At 37.8% G+C, this 12,577-nt stretch overlaps 1 protein-coding gene across 1 annotated transcript; it reads left to right on the forward strand.

Annotated features, from left to right (window-relative positions):
• The first annotated feature begins 1,532 nt into the window (after positions 1 to 1,532).
• Positions 1,533 to 4,011, forward strand: LOC147639752 (uncharacterized). The gene has a single exon (XM_086773566.1). The coding sequence runs from the start codon at positions 1,710 to 1,712 to the stop codon at positions 3,717 to 3,719; it is 2,010 nt and encodes a 669-aa protein (XP_086629692.1). The 5' UTR covers positions 1,533 to 1,709; the 3' UTR covers positions 3,720 to 4,011.
• The last annotated feature ends 8,566 nt before the right edge of the window (positions 4,012 to 12,577 follow it).

Genomic DNA, 12,577 nt, shown 5'->3' on the forward strand with positions numbered 1-12,577 from the left:
GCGCTCATTAAGCATTTTGAGGAGCGTTGGTCTCATGTGAAAAAGGAAAATTTTAGAAACAAAGATTGGGATGAGGTTACAGACCAACTAAACAAAGAGGTCGAGGGGGCGTACACAAATGATCAAGTGAGGACTAGGGTTGACACATTAAAGAAAAAGTATCGCAAAGAAAAAGCAAAAACATCTGAAACGGGTGGAGTGAGGTCTTCTTGGGAGTACTTTGAGGTGCTGGATACGTTGTGGTCGTCCACACCTCGTTGTGTTGGGATACCAGGTGGCGTAGATTGCTCTTCCTCAAATCCCAGGGTCTTTGATATCTATGCGCAATTGAAGGCTATGCAATGTCCTTAGTAGCCCTCTTAAATGCATAGACGGCGTGAATATTAGACCTTACATCGTCGGGGATTCCGCTTATAAGCTGGCAAGTTTCTTGTTGAAGGCATTCAAATCGAAAGCAAGAGAGAACCTAGAGAAGAAAAATGAGTTTGATAAACAGATTGCCAACGTAAGAGTGAAAATCGAGAACGCTTTTGGGATCTTGAAAAACAGATGGCGTATACTCAGAGATTTGAATGTTGCTTTGCCATTTGCTCCTTCTGTGGTCCTAGCTTGTTGTGTTTTGAACAACTATGTGCAATTGCAAGGAGAGACGGAACCCATTGATCAAGTTGATCCACACCCCAATGTCGATGAACCTCTTAGATGGAGGTGTATGAGTCGACAAAGGGCCATGGGCTTGCGAATGAGAACAGTTCTTTTTAATGATTAATGATTACGTGAGACGAACGAGTTCCATTCTCACATAGGTAATATCAGATTTGTTGTTGTCAAAGTGTATCTTTAACATTTCTCAGACAGCCTAGTGAAAGCCATTCGGTTTTGCAGGACACATGATGGAGAGGGTTTGAGGTGAGCTATTGGACGGTGTCCTATTATTTTGTAGGATTTTTTTCTCTGTGTGTGTGTATGCATGTGAGCGTGTTCGTTTCTGTGATTGTGTGTGGTTTTGTATGTGTGTCATTTGTTTTATGTTTGATTGGGTTATTGTTTGACAGTGCATAATGTTTGTACTTTGCATGTGTTTTTGTATGTTCATAATTTGCATTGGCTTGTGTTAGTGTTATGTGTGAATCTCATGAGAGGTAGGCACTCTCTTGAGATTGTGTGTGCATGGCCTGCATCATTGAGGTGGGCTCTCAATGATGGTCTAATAGCCTGTGGAGGCCAGGTTCGATTCCCGGGTGACTTTGACGGAGTGGTCTCCCCCCTAGCACGCATCTAAGCAACTACAAAAAAAAAAACACTCTTATATTCATATTTGCGCAAAAAATTGATCATAATATATGTGTGTTTTCTTTAGGTCTAGTTGGTGGTTGGCCGCCCTTATCTGCTCAAGTATTTCGGCCAACTCTGGTCCCCTACCCGAAACTGGCCAACCTCCTTAAGTGCTCAAAACAATGCGTGGCCGGAAGCATATTCTAGGAATCTTGGGTGACCTTAGGGTGGCCGACCTCCTTTATGTGCTAAGGCTACACCACCCTTTTCTGTCTAATAGACACACCACCCTTCTCTTTGAATGAAAGCAGCAGCAAACCCTAGTCGGTGCAACAGTCAAACCCTGATCTCTGCAGCAGCAGCAGAAGGCGGCAGAACCGAAACCCTATCTTCTGCTGCAAGCACCATCAGGAGGCCGTAGCAGTACCAGTATCATGCCGGAGGGCCGGCCCCTTACCATCGCCTATCCCTCCCCTGAGTCTCACGATGGCCTCCTCCTGCCCCTCGTCGTCTCCTCCAACAGCTTTCCCGTCAAGACCTCAAGGTATGAGCCCGCTGGTCTATCCTTTCATTCTCTAGCCCTTCGCCTGTTAGGGTTAGGCTTAGGCGAGAAGCAGGACGAAGACGAGGCTACACCAAGCAAGGAAGAAAGCTTTTCTGCTTCCTCGAATTATTTCCATTTCAAGGGTAAGAAGAAGGCTACTCTCGGCCAGGAAGAGCAGGACCATTACGCCTTGCTAGGGTTAGGCCATCTGCGCTATCTCGCCACAGAAGATCAAATCAGGAAATGCTACAGGGAGTCGGCTTTGAAGTTTCATCCTGACAAGCAAGCGGCCCTCCTCCTTGCAGAAGAGACTGAGGAGAGTAAAGCGATCAAGAAGGAGGAGATTGATCAGCACTTCAAGGCTATTCAGAAGGCATACGAGGTGCTGATAGACCCCGTGAAGAGACGCATCTTTGATTCTACAGATGAGTTTGACGATGCAGTCCCTGGGGATTGCTCAGCGCAAGATTTCTTTAAGGTGTATGGTCCTGTCTTTATGAGGAATGCCCGATGGTCTGTAGTTCAGCAAGTACCTGTTCTCGGGGATGAAGATATGCCCTTACATGAAGTGGACAAGTTTTATGATTTTTGGAACAGCTTCAAGAGCTGGCGGGAGTTTCCTGATGCTAACGAGTATGACCTGGAAGAAGCTGAGAGCAGAGAGCATAAGAGATGGATGGAAAGGCAGAATGCAAAACTCTCGGAGAAAGCCAGGAAAGAAGAAAGTGCAAGGATACGTTCTATTGTTGAAAATGCATACAAGAGAGATCCCAGAATTTTGAGAAGGAAGGAGGAAGAGAAGGCTGAGAAACTCAGGAGAAAACAGGCGAAGATTCAAGCCAAGAAGGAAAAGGAGGATGAAGCTACAAGATTGCTTGAGGAAGAAAGGCTCAGAAAAGAACAGGAAGAAAAAAAAGCTGCAGAAGAAGCCGCCATGCAGAAGAAGTCCAAGGAGAAAGAGAAGAAGTTACTGAGGAAGGAGAAGTCTAGGCTGCGCGCTGCAGCTTCTGATGTTGTAAGTAGAAGAATATTAGGGCTAGCTGAGGATGATATTGAGAATTTGTGCCTTGCCCTAGACATTGATGAGCTGAGGCGCTTGTGTGAAGATGTGGAGGGGAAGGATGTACACAAAATAAGTCATATTTTGAAGCAGGCTCTCAACAGTTGTAAATGCTCAGATTCATCTAGTTCAAATGGTTCTGCCGCAGATGACCGGACAGGAGCATCAGAAGGTCCTGTTGGGAAAAAGCCTTTTAGCGTTCTCAATGCTGGAGATAAGAAGGAAAAGCCTTGGAGCAGGGAGGAAGTGGAATTGTTGCGTAAAGCTGTCCAGAAGTATCCCAAGGGAACTCCACAGAGATGGGAGGTTGTGTCGAGCTACATTGGAACTGACCGTTCTGTTGAGGAGATTTTGAAGGCCATCAAGACTGTCCTTCTACAGAAACCAGATTCTTCAAGAGCTTTTGATTCTTTTTTGGAGAAGAGAAAAGTTGCAAATGTAGCTATTGCATCTCCTCTGTCAACACGCGATGATTCTTCAGAATCATCTCCTGTGCAATCTTCATCAAGCTCTGTGGAAAATGGTGAAGCAGACAGTACCAAGAAGGTGGGGAGCCCCATTAAGCCTCCAAGTGTTAAGACTGAAGAGAAAGCAGGTAAGCAAGTGATTTCAAATGGAAATCAGCCAATAGTAAACAGAAAGGCCATCAAAGATGAGGAGGAGGTGTGGTCTGATGTACAAGAAGGGGCTCTTGTAAAGGCATTGAAGGCATTTCCCAAGGATACGCCACAGAGATGGGATCGGATAGCAACTGCAGTGCCAGGAAAGTCCAAGGTTCAGTGTTTTAGGAAATTCTCTGAGCTAAAGGAGAACTTCCGATCTAAAAAGGGTGCAGAGTAGGGTGCTGGGCAAAATTATTACAAAAACAATTTGCATGATCTTTTGGGTGGAGCAACAGCATTTTAAAAACTTTTGAAAGCTCTTCATGGTTTGGGGATATTCATTTGCTAGCCCTACCAGCAGATAATTGCCATTTTTTTCAGCTGTGCAACATTTGATAAGAAAAGAAATATGTACTATTGCTTATAGTTGCAATCATAGGCGGTTGCAAATTTATGGAAAAACTGCATATGATACGCATGTATTTTATGTGCAACTTTTATAACTTTGTGGTCCGTTTTCAAGGGTCAAATCACAAGAATGTTGCATTGCCCATGCTTGCGAGTTGGATCAACGCAATCGCTCTTCATGCATGCATGTCGATGCACAGCCAGCACAAGAAACCTCATACGGCCCAATGGTGCTTGAATTTATGCGCTCAATGTGAAACATTTTTCTCATGCAAACAAGTCTTGCTCTACAGTTGTGATTGACTTTTGGGGCTTTCTTATTGTCGGAAATTTGGGACTTCCTGTTGAAACATGGGCATTGGGCTTTTTATAATTGTTTGCAGTTGAGAATTTGTGGTTTTTAAAAATCGTCCCCTTCCTAAAATTTCTCAATTTTGGGCTTTTCAATTGGGGTTTCTTGTTAAATAATTGGGCAATTATGTTTATTTTCTTGGCTTTTGCAATTGAAAAGTTTTGCTTTTTGTGAGTGGCACCCAAGAAAAATTAGGAGAAAAAAGGGTCAACAGGCACTCAAAGTATGATAACCGAAGTATGATTGGCAAGACTTGGAGTATCATACGTTTGAGGGGAACGGGAAATGGAAATGGAAATGGATACGGAAACGAAAATTTCTAGGAGAGCTGAAAGGAAAATGGAAATGCCATGCTAGCAAGGAGGACTAAGGGAGGGGAGGGGTTGAAATGAAAGCTCATGATTGATTGTGTGCACATGTGTGATCCCATTATGACATGAATTTTATGGTTTATAAGAATAAAAAGGGAATAAAATGGATTTTAGTTTTAGTGTGACAATTTCTTACTAGTTCATGTTGATTTGGGTGGAAAAATCTCTGAAATGCGTGGCAGGAAATAGCAAGCTAAAACGTTTCCCCCATTGCTGAAATGTTCCAAAAATGCGTTTCCGTCCCTTACCTACCCCGAAACGCGTTTTGTGGTTTTCATACTTATTATGCCTCTCAAATTGTTTGCTATAAACAAGCCTTTTATCTTTTGTTTTTCATGTTCGCTCTGATTGAATGCCTTTGTGGCATTGTGATTTTTGAAGCTCTCATCCTTTTTGTTTAGAATGAAGAGCTTTTCATTATTCAAGACATGGTATGTGGGACCACTGATTGTGATGATTAGGTGGTTGGCTTTTTATATTCATGGCTATACCATTCATGCAAGTATTAATGGCTTGACATTTTTGCAAGTTTTGTTTGATTGCTAAGGCAAGCTTACAAGGTCATCTAGGGTGCAGTGCTGCGGCATCCATTTTGTTTCAATGGCTGTAGTACACAGGCCAGTCATGAAATTGGCAACAATGGGGAAATTATCTGAATGCAAATAAAACACATTCATTTCCTAACAGTGTGCCTCTGGGACTGTAGAGTTGGCATATCTTATCTGGAGATTTCACTTCTAAATTGGTGAAATCTCCAGATAAGATATGGGAACACTGTCTTATCACATGAGACTAAACATGGATATTGGTTTCCAAATACACATGAGATATATTTCTCAAAAGGGAGAAAATTAAGTGTGCAAGAAACCACTTAATGGAAGCCATCGCTTAAGCAAGGCAGACATAAGGCAACAATAATAATATTCAAGAAAAATAATATTCCATTGTTGCCTTACTTTGGCCTTGAAATGAGAAGGCAAGAAATTTTTCTTGAATATTATTTTTCTTGAAAATTAAGTGTGCAAGAAACCACTTAATGGAAGCCATCGCTTATTTTTTCTTGCTTAAGCGATGGCTTCCATTAAGTGGTTTCTTGCACACTTAATTTTCATTGTTGCCTTACTTTGGCCTTGAAATGAGAAGGCAAGAAAAATAATATTCAAGAAAAATAATATTCCATTGTTGCCTTACTTTGGCCTTGAAATGAGAAGGCAAGAAATTTTTCTTGAATATTATTTTTCTTGAATATTATTTTTCCATTAAGTGTGCAAGAAACCACTTAATGGAAAAATAATATTCAAGAATTTTCCATTAAGTGTGCAAGAAACCACTTAGTGTGCAAGAAACCACTTAATGGAAAAATAATATTCAAGAATTTAAATTCTTGAATATTATTTTTCCATTAAGTGGTTTCTTGCACACTAAGTGGTTTCTTGCACACTTAATGGAAAATTCTTGAATATTATTTTTCCATTAAGTGGTTTCTTGCACACTTAATGGAAAAATAATATTCAAGAAAAATAATATTCAAGAAAAATTTCTTGCCTTCTCATTTCAAGGCCAAAGTAAGGCAACAATGGAATACCTTGTGTTAAATAGAGAAACAAAACATGCCTGCCTACATAGAGAAGTTTTGGTAATTATTACTTCTAGTTCATGTTGGTGAAAGGGTTAATGAGAGAGAGCAAAAATGGAAGTTTATTGTTGGACTCAAACCTACTATTAGGGCTGATATAAACATGTTATGTCCTTACTCTCTTATTATTCAAGAAAAATAATATTCAAGAAAAATTTGTGGTTTCTTGCACACTTAATGGAAAAATAATATTCAAGAAAAATAATATTCAAGAAAAATTTCTTGCCTTCTCATTTCAAGGCCAAAGTAAGGCAACAATGGAATACCTTGTGTTAAATAGAGAAACAAAACATGCCTGCCTACATAGAGAAGTTTTGGTAATTATTACTTCTAGTTCATGTTGGTGAAAGGGTTAATGAGAGAGAGCAAAAATGGAAGTTTATTGTTGGACTCAAACCTACTATTAGGGCTGATATAAACATGTTATGTCCTTACTCTCTTAGTTTGTCAATCTCTTTAACCATAAACTTTGAAAGAAAGATCGCTATTCTAAGAGGCATGAGTGCATGGCACTTCTTTTATGATGTCTTCTAAATCGTCTACAATGACTCAAGGATTTCAAGATGTGGTGAGAAATCATTAAAAAAAAACCTTCAACGAAAAGCTAACAAATCATATGGTTCGGTGCTACCATTGCCACAAAGAAGGACATCTCATCTGATAAGAAAATGCCAAACTCAGTGGCATAAGTACATATCATTCGACGAAGATAAGAAAGATGACGAATCCTTCAAGCAAGAGGGTGACTCGGATCCTGAGATAAGATTTGTGTGCTTTATTGAAGAAGATGACAAGAACAATTAATGGCAAAGAGGTAATAAGACCAATTAATGGCAAAGAGGTAACAAGACCAATTAATGGCAAAGAGGTAACAATACTGCATGACAATGGAAGTACCCAGGATTTTATATCAGAGAAAGCACTAAGGGTTCTGTATCTAAACTCCACATTCTAGTTACAAAGTGAAAGCTACATTTATCACACTGGTACCAAATATAAATGTGCACATGCGGGAGGTGAAATATTTAGATACATTTTGGGCATGCCATGGAGGCATCAACATATCCCAAAGATTGATTGCAATTCACACACACTTCTTGGTGAAAAATGTAAAGAAATTTTCCTTCTCCATTGTTAACATAGTAGAGAAAAAGGAAATTTTAAAAAAAGATTTCTTAGAAAGAGGTTTGATTAGGACTAGTAGCTCGCCATTTGGAGCTCCAGTACACCTTGTCAAGAAGAAGAATGGGACCTTCCAAATGTGACTATGCTCTCAAAAGCTCATCGTAAAAAATAGATACCCAATCCCTAGGGTAGATTCCTTGCTAGATAAGCTTAAAGAATCTGAATATTCATTAGCAAAATTCATCTCAAATCAGACAAGTCACTTTGAGTTCTTGGTTATGCCATTTAGATTGACAAGCAACCTTTAGTGGAATAATGAACATGATATTCCTTAAATTCTAAAAAAATTTATTGCATTTTTTATGATATCTTAGTCTTTAGAAAATATTTCATTAATAGCATGAGTAACATCGGAAAAAGTGTTCTCACTCTTCTAGGAAAATCAACGCGATGCCAGTCATGACAGGGGTCTCTTCTTTCAAAACCAAATTGAATACTTAGGTCATATTGTATCCATGTCAACCGAGAAAGTAAAACATTGTGGCAGATGCTATAAGTCACAACATCAACAATATCTATGTAATTGAGACCAATCCTTTTGAACATATGCGAGACTCTTCTGAGCAAGATTTAGATTTCTCTATAGTTTGGCTCATGCTTCGTGATGATAAGAATTGGACCCCTTAAGGATATCATTGCTATAATGCTGGATCTCTCTTTTTCCAAAAGATATTATGCATCACACAACATTTAACACAACTTGCCTTATGCATCAATCAACCATTTATGGGACATCATGGAGTCGCTACTACCTTGGTCTCAAAGGAATTCTCAAACCTAAAGCCATCATCGATAAATAAATTACTTCAACAAACACTAGCAATACTTATAGTACATATTTGTTATTCAAAAATAATCCAAAAGAAGATGCTTGATGGATGCAGGAGCAATTTTTCTATGCATATCCTATGATTATTAACTCTTATAAGCAAAATTGCAACTCAGGACAGTTGTTAACTCTTATAAGCAAACTTGCAAATTGAGGACACTTGTTAACTCAAGCAAGAGGGATGTCACATATTTTCCCTTCTTAAATATTTTAGAGAGGCCTAATTTATTTTTACACCATGCCTAGTGAGGGTGATATCATGGGTAATGCCATCATTAAATATCAAGAAGTTTAGTGTTAACAAGTGGTGTGTGCTTGAGGCCTTGATAAATTGGTAGAATGGTTTGTATAAGCAGGCCTTGGGTACATACGCTGCTAAACAGTGAGATTGGTGTATAGTTTATGCCTACAAATGCAATTGTTAGGATTGATTGATTTCATTGATTGGTGTATAGTTTATGCCTATAAATGTAATTGTTAGGATTGATTGATTTCATCAATTAATTAGCAAATTAACATATTTATTGTGTGAAATAGGTGAAGAGGATTATGAAGATTTCACATGAATACTTGCAGCACAAGTGCACGTGAATAAATGTCCAAGGCATAGCATGAGGAGTAAATGTGTAAGTGCACATGGAGAATAATATAGTTTGTAGAATAAATTATTTTTGTATAAAAAAGGATATTTTTCCTAGCCTTGAATGATTGGTAGTTATCTTCTTTCGGAAAGCTAGAGTCGTGCTTGAGCATGCAAAAGTACAAGTCACATTTATAAGCATACAGTGGTTAGTAAAGTGGAACACAAGATCAAACTCATTCTTAGAGCTATAAGCAAAGGACTTATATGCCCAAGTTTCTTACCATTTTCTTCGTCCATTCTTCTAGTAAAGAATAAACATGGTTTATTCAAAATGTGTATTGATTTAGGATATTAAACAAGATTATTGTAAAACACTATTATTTGATGCCACATATGGATTATTTATTAGATGCTTATGGAGGAGCGACTACTTTTTATGAAGATTGATCTTAAAAGGTTATCATCAAATCCATTCTAGTGAGGATAATATTCCAAAGATAGCTTTTTGATCTTGTTTTGGGCATTAAAAGTAATTTAGCTATGCTAAAAAATAAACCAATGTTCCCGCTACATTTCAACAATGTGTTCATAGAATTTTTTGGTAAGTTTATAATGGATTTCATTGATGATATCCTTGTTGAAAAAAAACTCTAGCAAAACATGAATCTCATTTGCTTACAATTTTTGGGGTGTTGAGAGAGAACATGCTCTCTTTTCCAAAAAAGCTAAAATGTTTTTATGCTAAGGTGAGCTAAAATTTTTTGGGTAGATTATTTTTGTTACTGAAGTTGAAGTGAATCCAAAGAAAGTAGCAAGCGTTTTGGCATGGGGAGTTTCACAAAATGTGGCTGAGCCTAGCTCACATCTTTATTAGGGCTGTCTAGATTTTATTGTAAGTTCATTATTATTGGAAAATGCTACCCCATTAACTGATTTGTTTCAACTTATTGTTGTGTATATGTGTGGATTGATGTATAACGTGAGAGTTTTGATAGGTTAAAAGGAGGCAGTAGTAGCCACTATCCAAATGCTAAAAATAGTGGATTGGTAATTACTTTTAAGGTAGAAAGAAATTAATATTGATATAGGAGGTGTGCTAAGCTAAGAATGGTGTGACCAGTTGACTTTGAGAGTAAGAAACTCAAGGGTGCTTAGCCAACCCATGAGCTTAAAATACATGCACTAAAGCTATGGAGAGATACTCTGCATGGAGAGATGAATTTAAACTATATATGGATCATAATACTTTGAAATATTTGTAGTTAATTAAATTTGTGAGGACACTAAGATCGATGGTACCAAAGATATGAAGGGATACTCTCCATAAAGAGATGAATTTAAACTATATATGGATCATAATACGCTGAAATATTTGTAGTTAATTGAATTTGTGAGGACACTAACTCGATGGTACCAAATGATGATAAAAAGCCTAATATGGAAATCCTTTATAGATGTAGCAAAATAAGTTTTAGTATTATAGAATATCAGATGTTATAATGGGTACATGAATCTTAGTGTACAAAAAGTATAGATGTAGCAAAAAACGTGTTGTTTAATGCATTGTCTAGAATAGTGCATTAAATAAGTTTTAGTATTATAGAATATCAGATGTTGTAATGGGTACATGAATCTTAGTGTACAAAAAGTATGTCCAAATTATGTGGTCAAAGTCCTAGCCTAGATAGATAAGTCTTGATTTGAAGTATCTTCAAGACCACAACATTATAAGTTCACAAAGTAATATGGTTATCTAAAGAGGAATGGCAAAGTATGGTTTTTGACTCAAACAATTGAAAAACCATGGGATTAAATATTATCATGATAATCCTTGTGAGGACGCATGGTGGCCAAGAAGACCACTAAGATCATAAAACATTTCTATTAGGGGCCACAATTAAAGAAACATGTGTATTGGTGACCATAAAACATTTCTATTGGTATGGCCACGATTAAAGAAACACATGTATCATTATTTTAAACATTATATCTAGCATCAAATCTCAAAGTATGAGAGTTTAGTGTCTATTAAATCCACTTCATATCTTAGACAGGAAGTGGCAACACATCTTTATGGATTTTATTATGAAATTTCCTAGTGTTGTGCTAGTTATGGTGGACAAGCTCACCAAAATGTCTTATTTTATTCCCACAAGGGGGGAAAATTGCAGCACCACAAGATATACACTTGTTATATAGAAGATTTTTCTCTTATATGATATGCCATAATCCATTATATCTGTTTTAGAGATCCATGTTTTATAGGAAATTTTTAGCAGTACATATTCAATAAACTTAGAACAATCTTAGATTCAATACCTTAAAATCAATTCAATTCTTGAGTATATGCTTTGAGCATATGTTGGTGAAAAAAATAAAGCTGAATGAGAGAAGTACTTTGCTTTTGTTGGAGTTTTCATCCATTCCTCTATGAACTTCTCACAGTTTAAATTGAATTATGTTGTTCACAAAGCACCATAGGGTTACCTCACAAAGAAACACCTAGCATTGCAGAATGGAGAGGTTTTACACCATAGGATAGAAGAGAGAAGCAATTGAGAAATCAAACTCTTCGTCGAGAGGTTTTAGTACCTCGGAGAGGTCATATTCTATTTGATACTACTTGGGATGTTGAGTCGCACTTCAATAAATGTTACCTAGTTTATTATCACACAGATGATGAATCCTAGTTTAAGGAGGTGAGACTTCATGACCCCTAGGAATCAATGGTATGAGGACACGCATCAAAGCGAGAGTAAGTACTAGGATGAATGAGAGTGTGCATCAATGTTTACAACAAGTAGTGCACAACAAGATGGCCCAACACACAAAATAAAATCATGAATAAGGGCTTCCAAGCATGGATTTAGTGAATGTCCAAAACAAAGGCTTGTACTACCACTAGAGTAAAACTCAACAACATGTTAGCCTAAGCCTAAGCCTTCTTACTTTTTCCTTAAGACTAGCTTAGTATGGTGGCTTGTTTTCTATGTGTTTGGTGGCTCAACAAACATGCTCATGTGCATTATAAACCTATGAGCATGCTCATGGGAATTATAAACCTATACACACACGTGTGTATATATATACATACATACATATATGTGTGTGTGTATGTATACATACATACATACATACATACATACATACATACATGTGTGTGTGTGTGCGCGCGCGCGTGTGTATGTATGTGTGTGTGTGTATGTATGCATGTATATGTATGTGTGTGTGTGTGCATGCGCGTACGTATACACACACACACATGTATACATGTATGTATGTATGTATACCATACATACACACACACACACATACATACATGTATACGTGTGTGTACAAACATATGTATATATATACAAACATATATAAAGATATGTATGTATACGTGTGTGTGTGTGTGGCACAGCGCAAGCAGGAGTCGTGCTCTCCTCATGAGAGTCATTTTGAAAGTGCCTTTACCACATAACCAAGTTTGAGTTCTTATCCATTTGAATGAGAAATAGAGAACACAATAAGGGTAAGGAGCCACTCGCAGGGGAATATCTCATTTTGAAAGTGCCTTTTACCACATAACCACGTTTGAGTTCTTCTTTGTTTGAATGAGGAATGAGGAACAAGAAACATGAGAAATGGTAAGGAGTGACTCACAGGGACTACCTCATCACAAAGGGATCCACAAGGGCCTTCATAGAACATGTCCTCACCTCGTGAACCTATAGTCTGAAGGTCATG

Source organism: Cibotium barometz, chromosome 3 (genome assembly GCF_041138505.1).
Source record: "Cibotium barometz isolate CiBa-2024 chromosome 3, ASM4113850v1, whole genome shotgun sequence".
Lineage (NCBI taxonomy): Eukaryota > Viridiplantae > Streptophyta > Polypodiopsida > Cyatheales > Cibotiaceae > Cibotium > Cibotium barometz.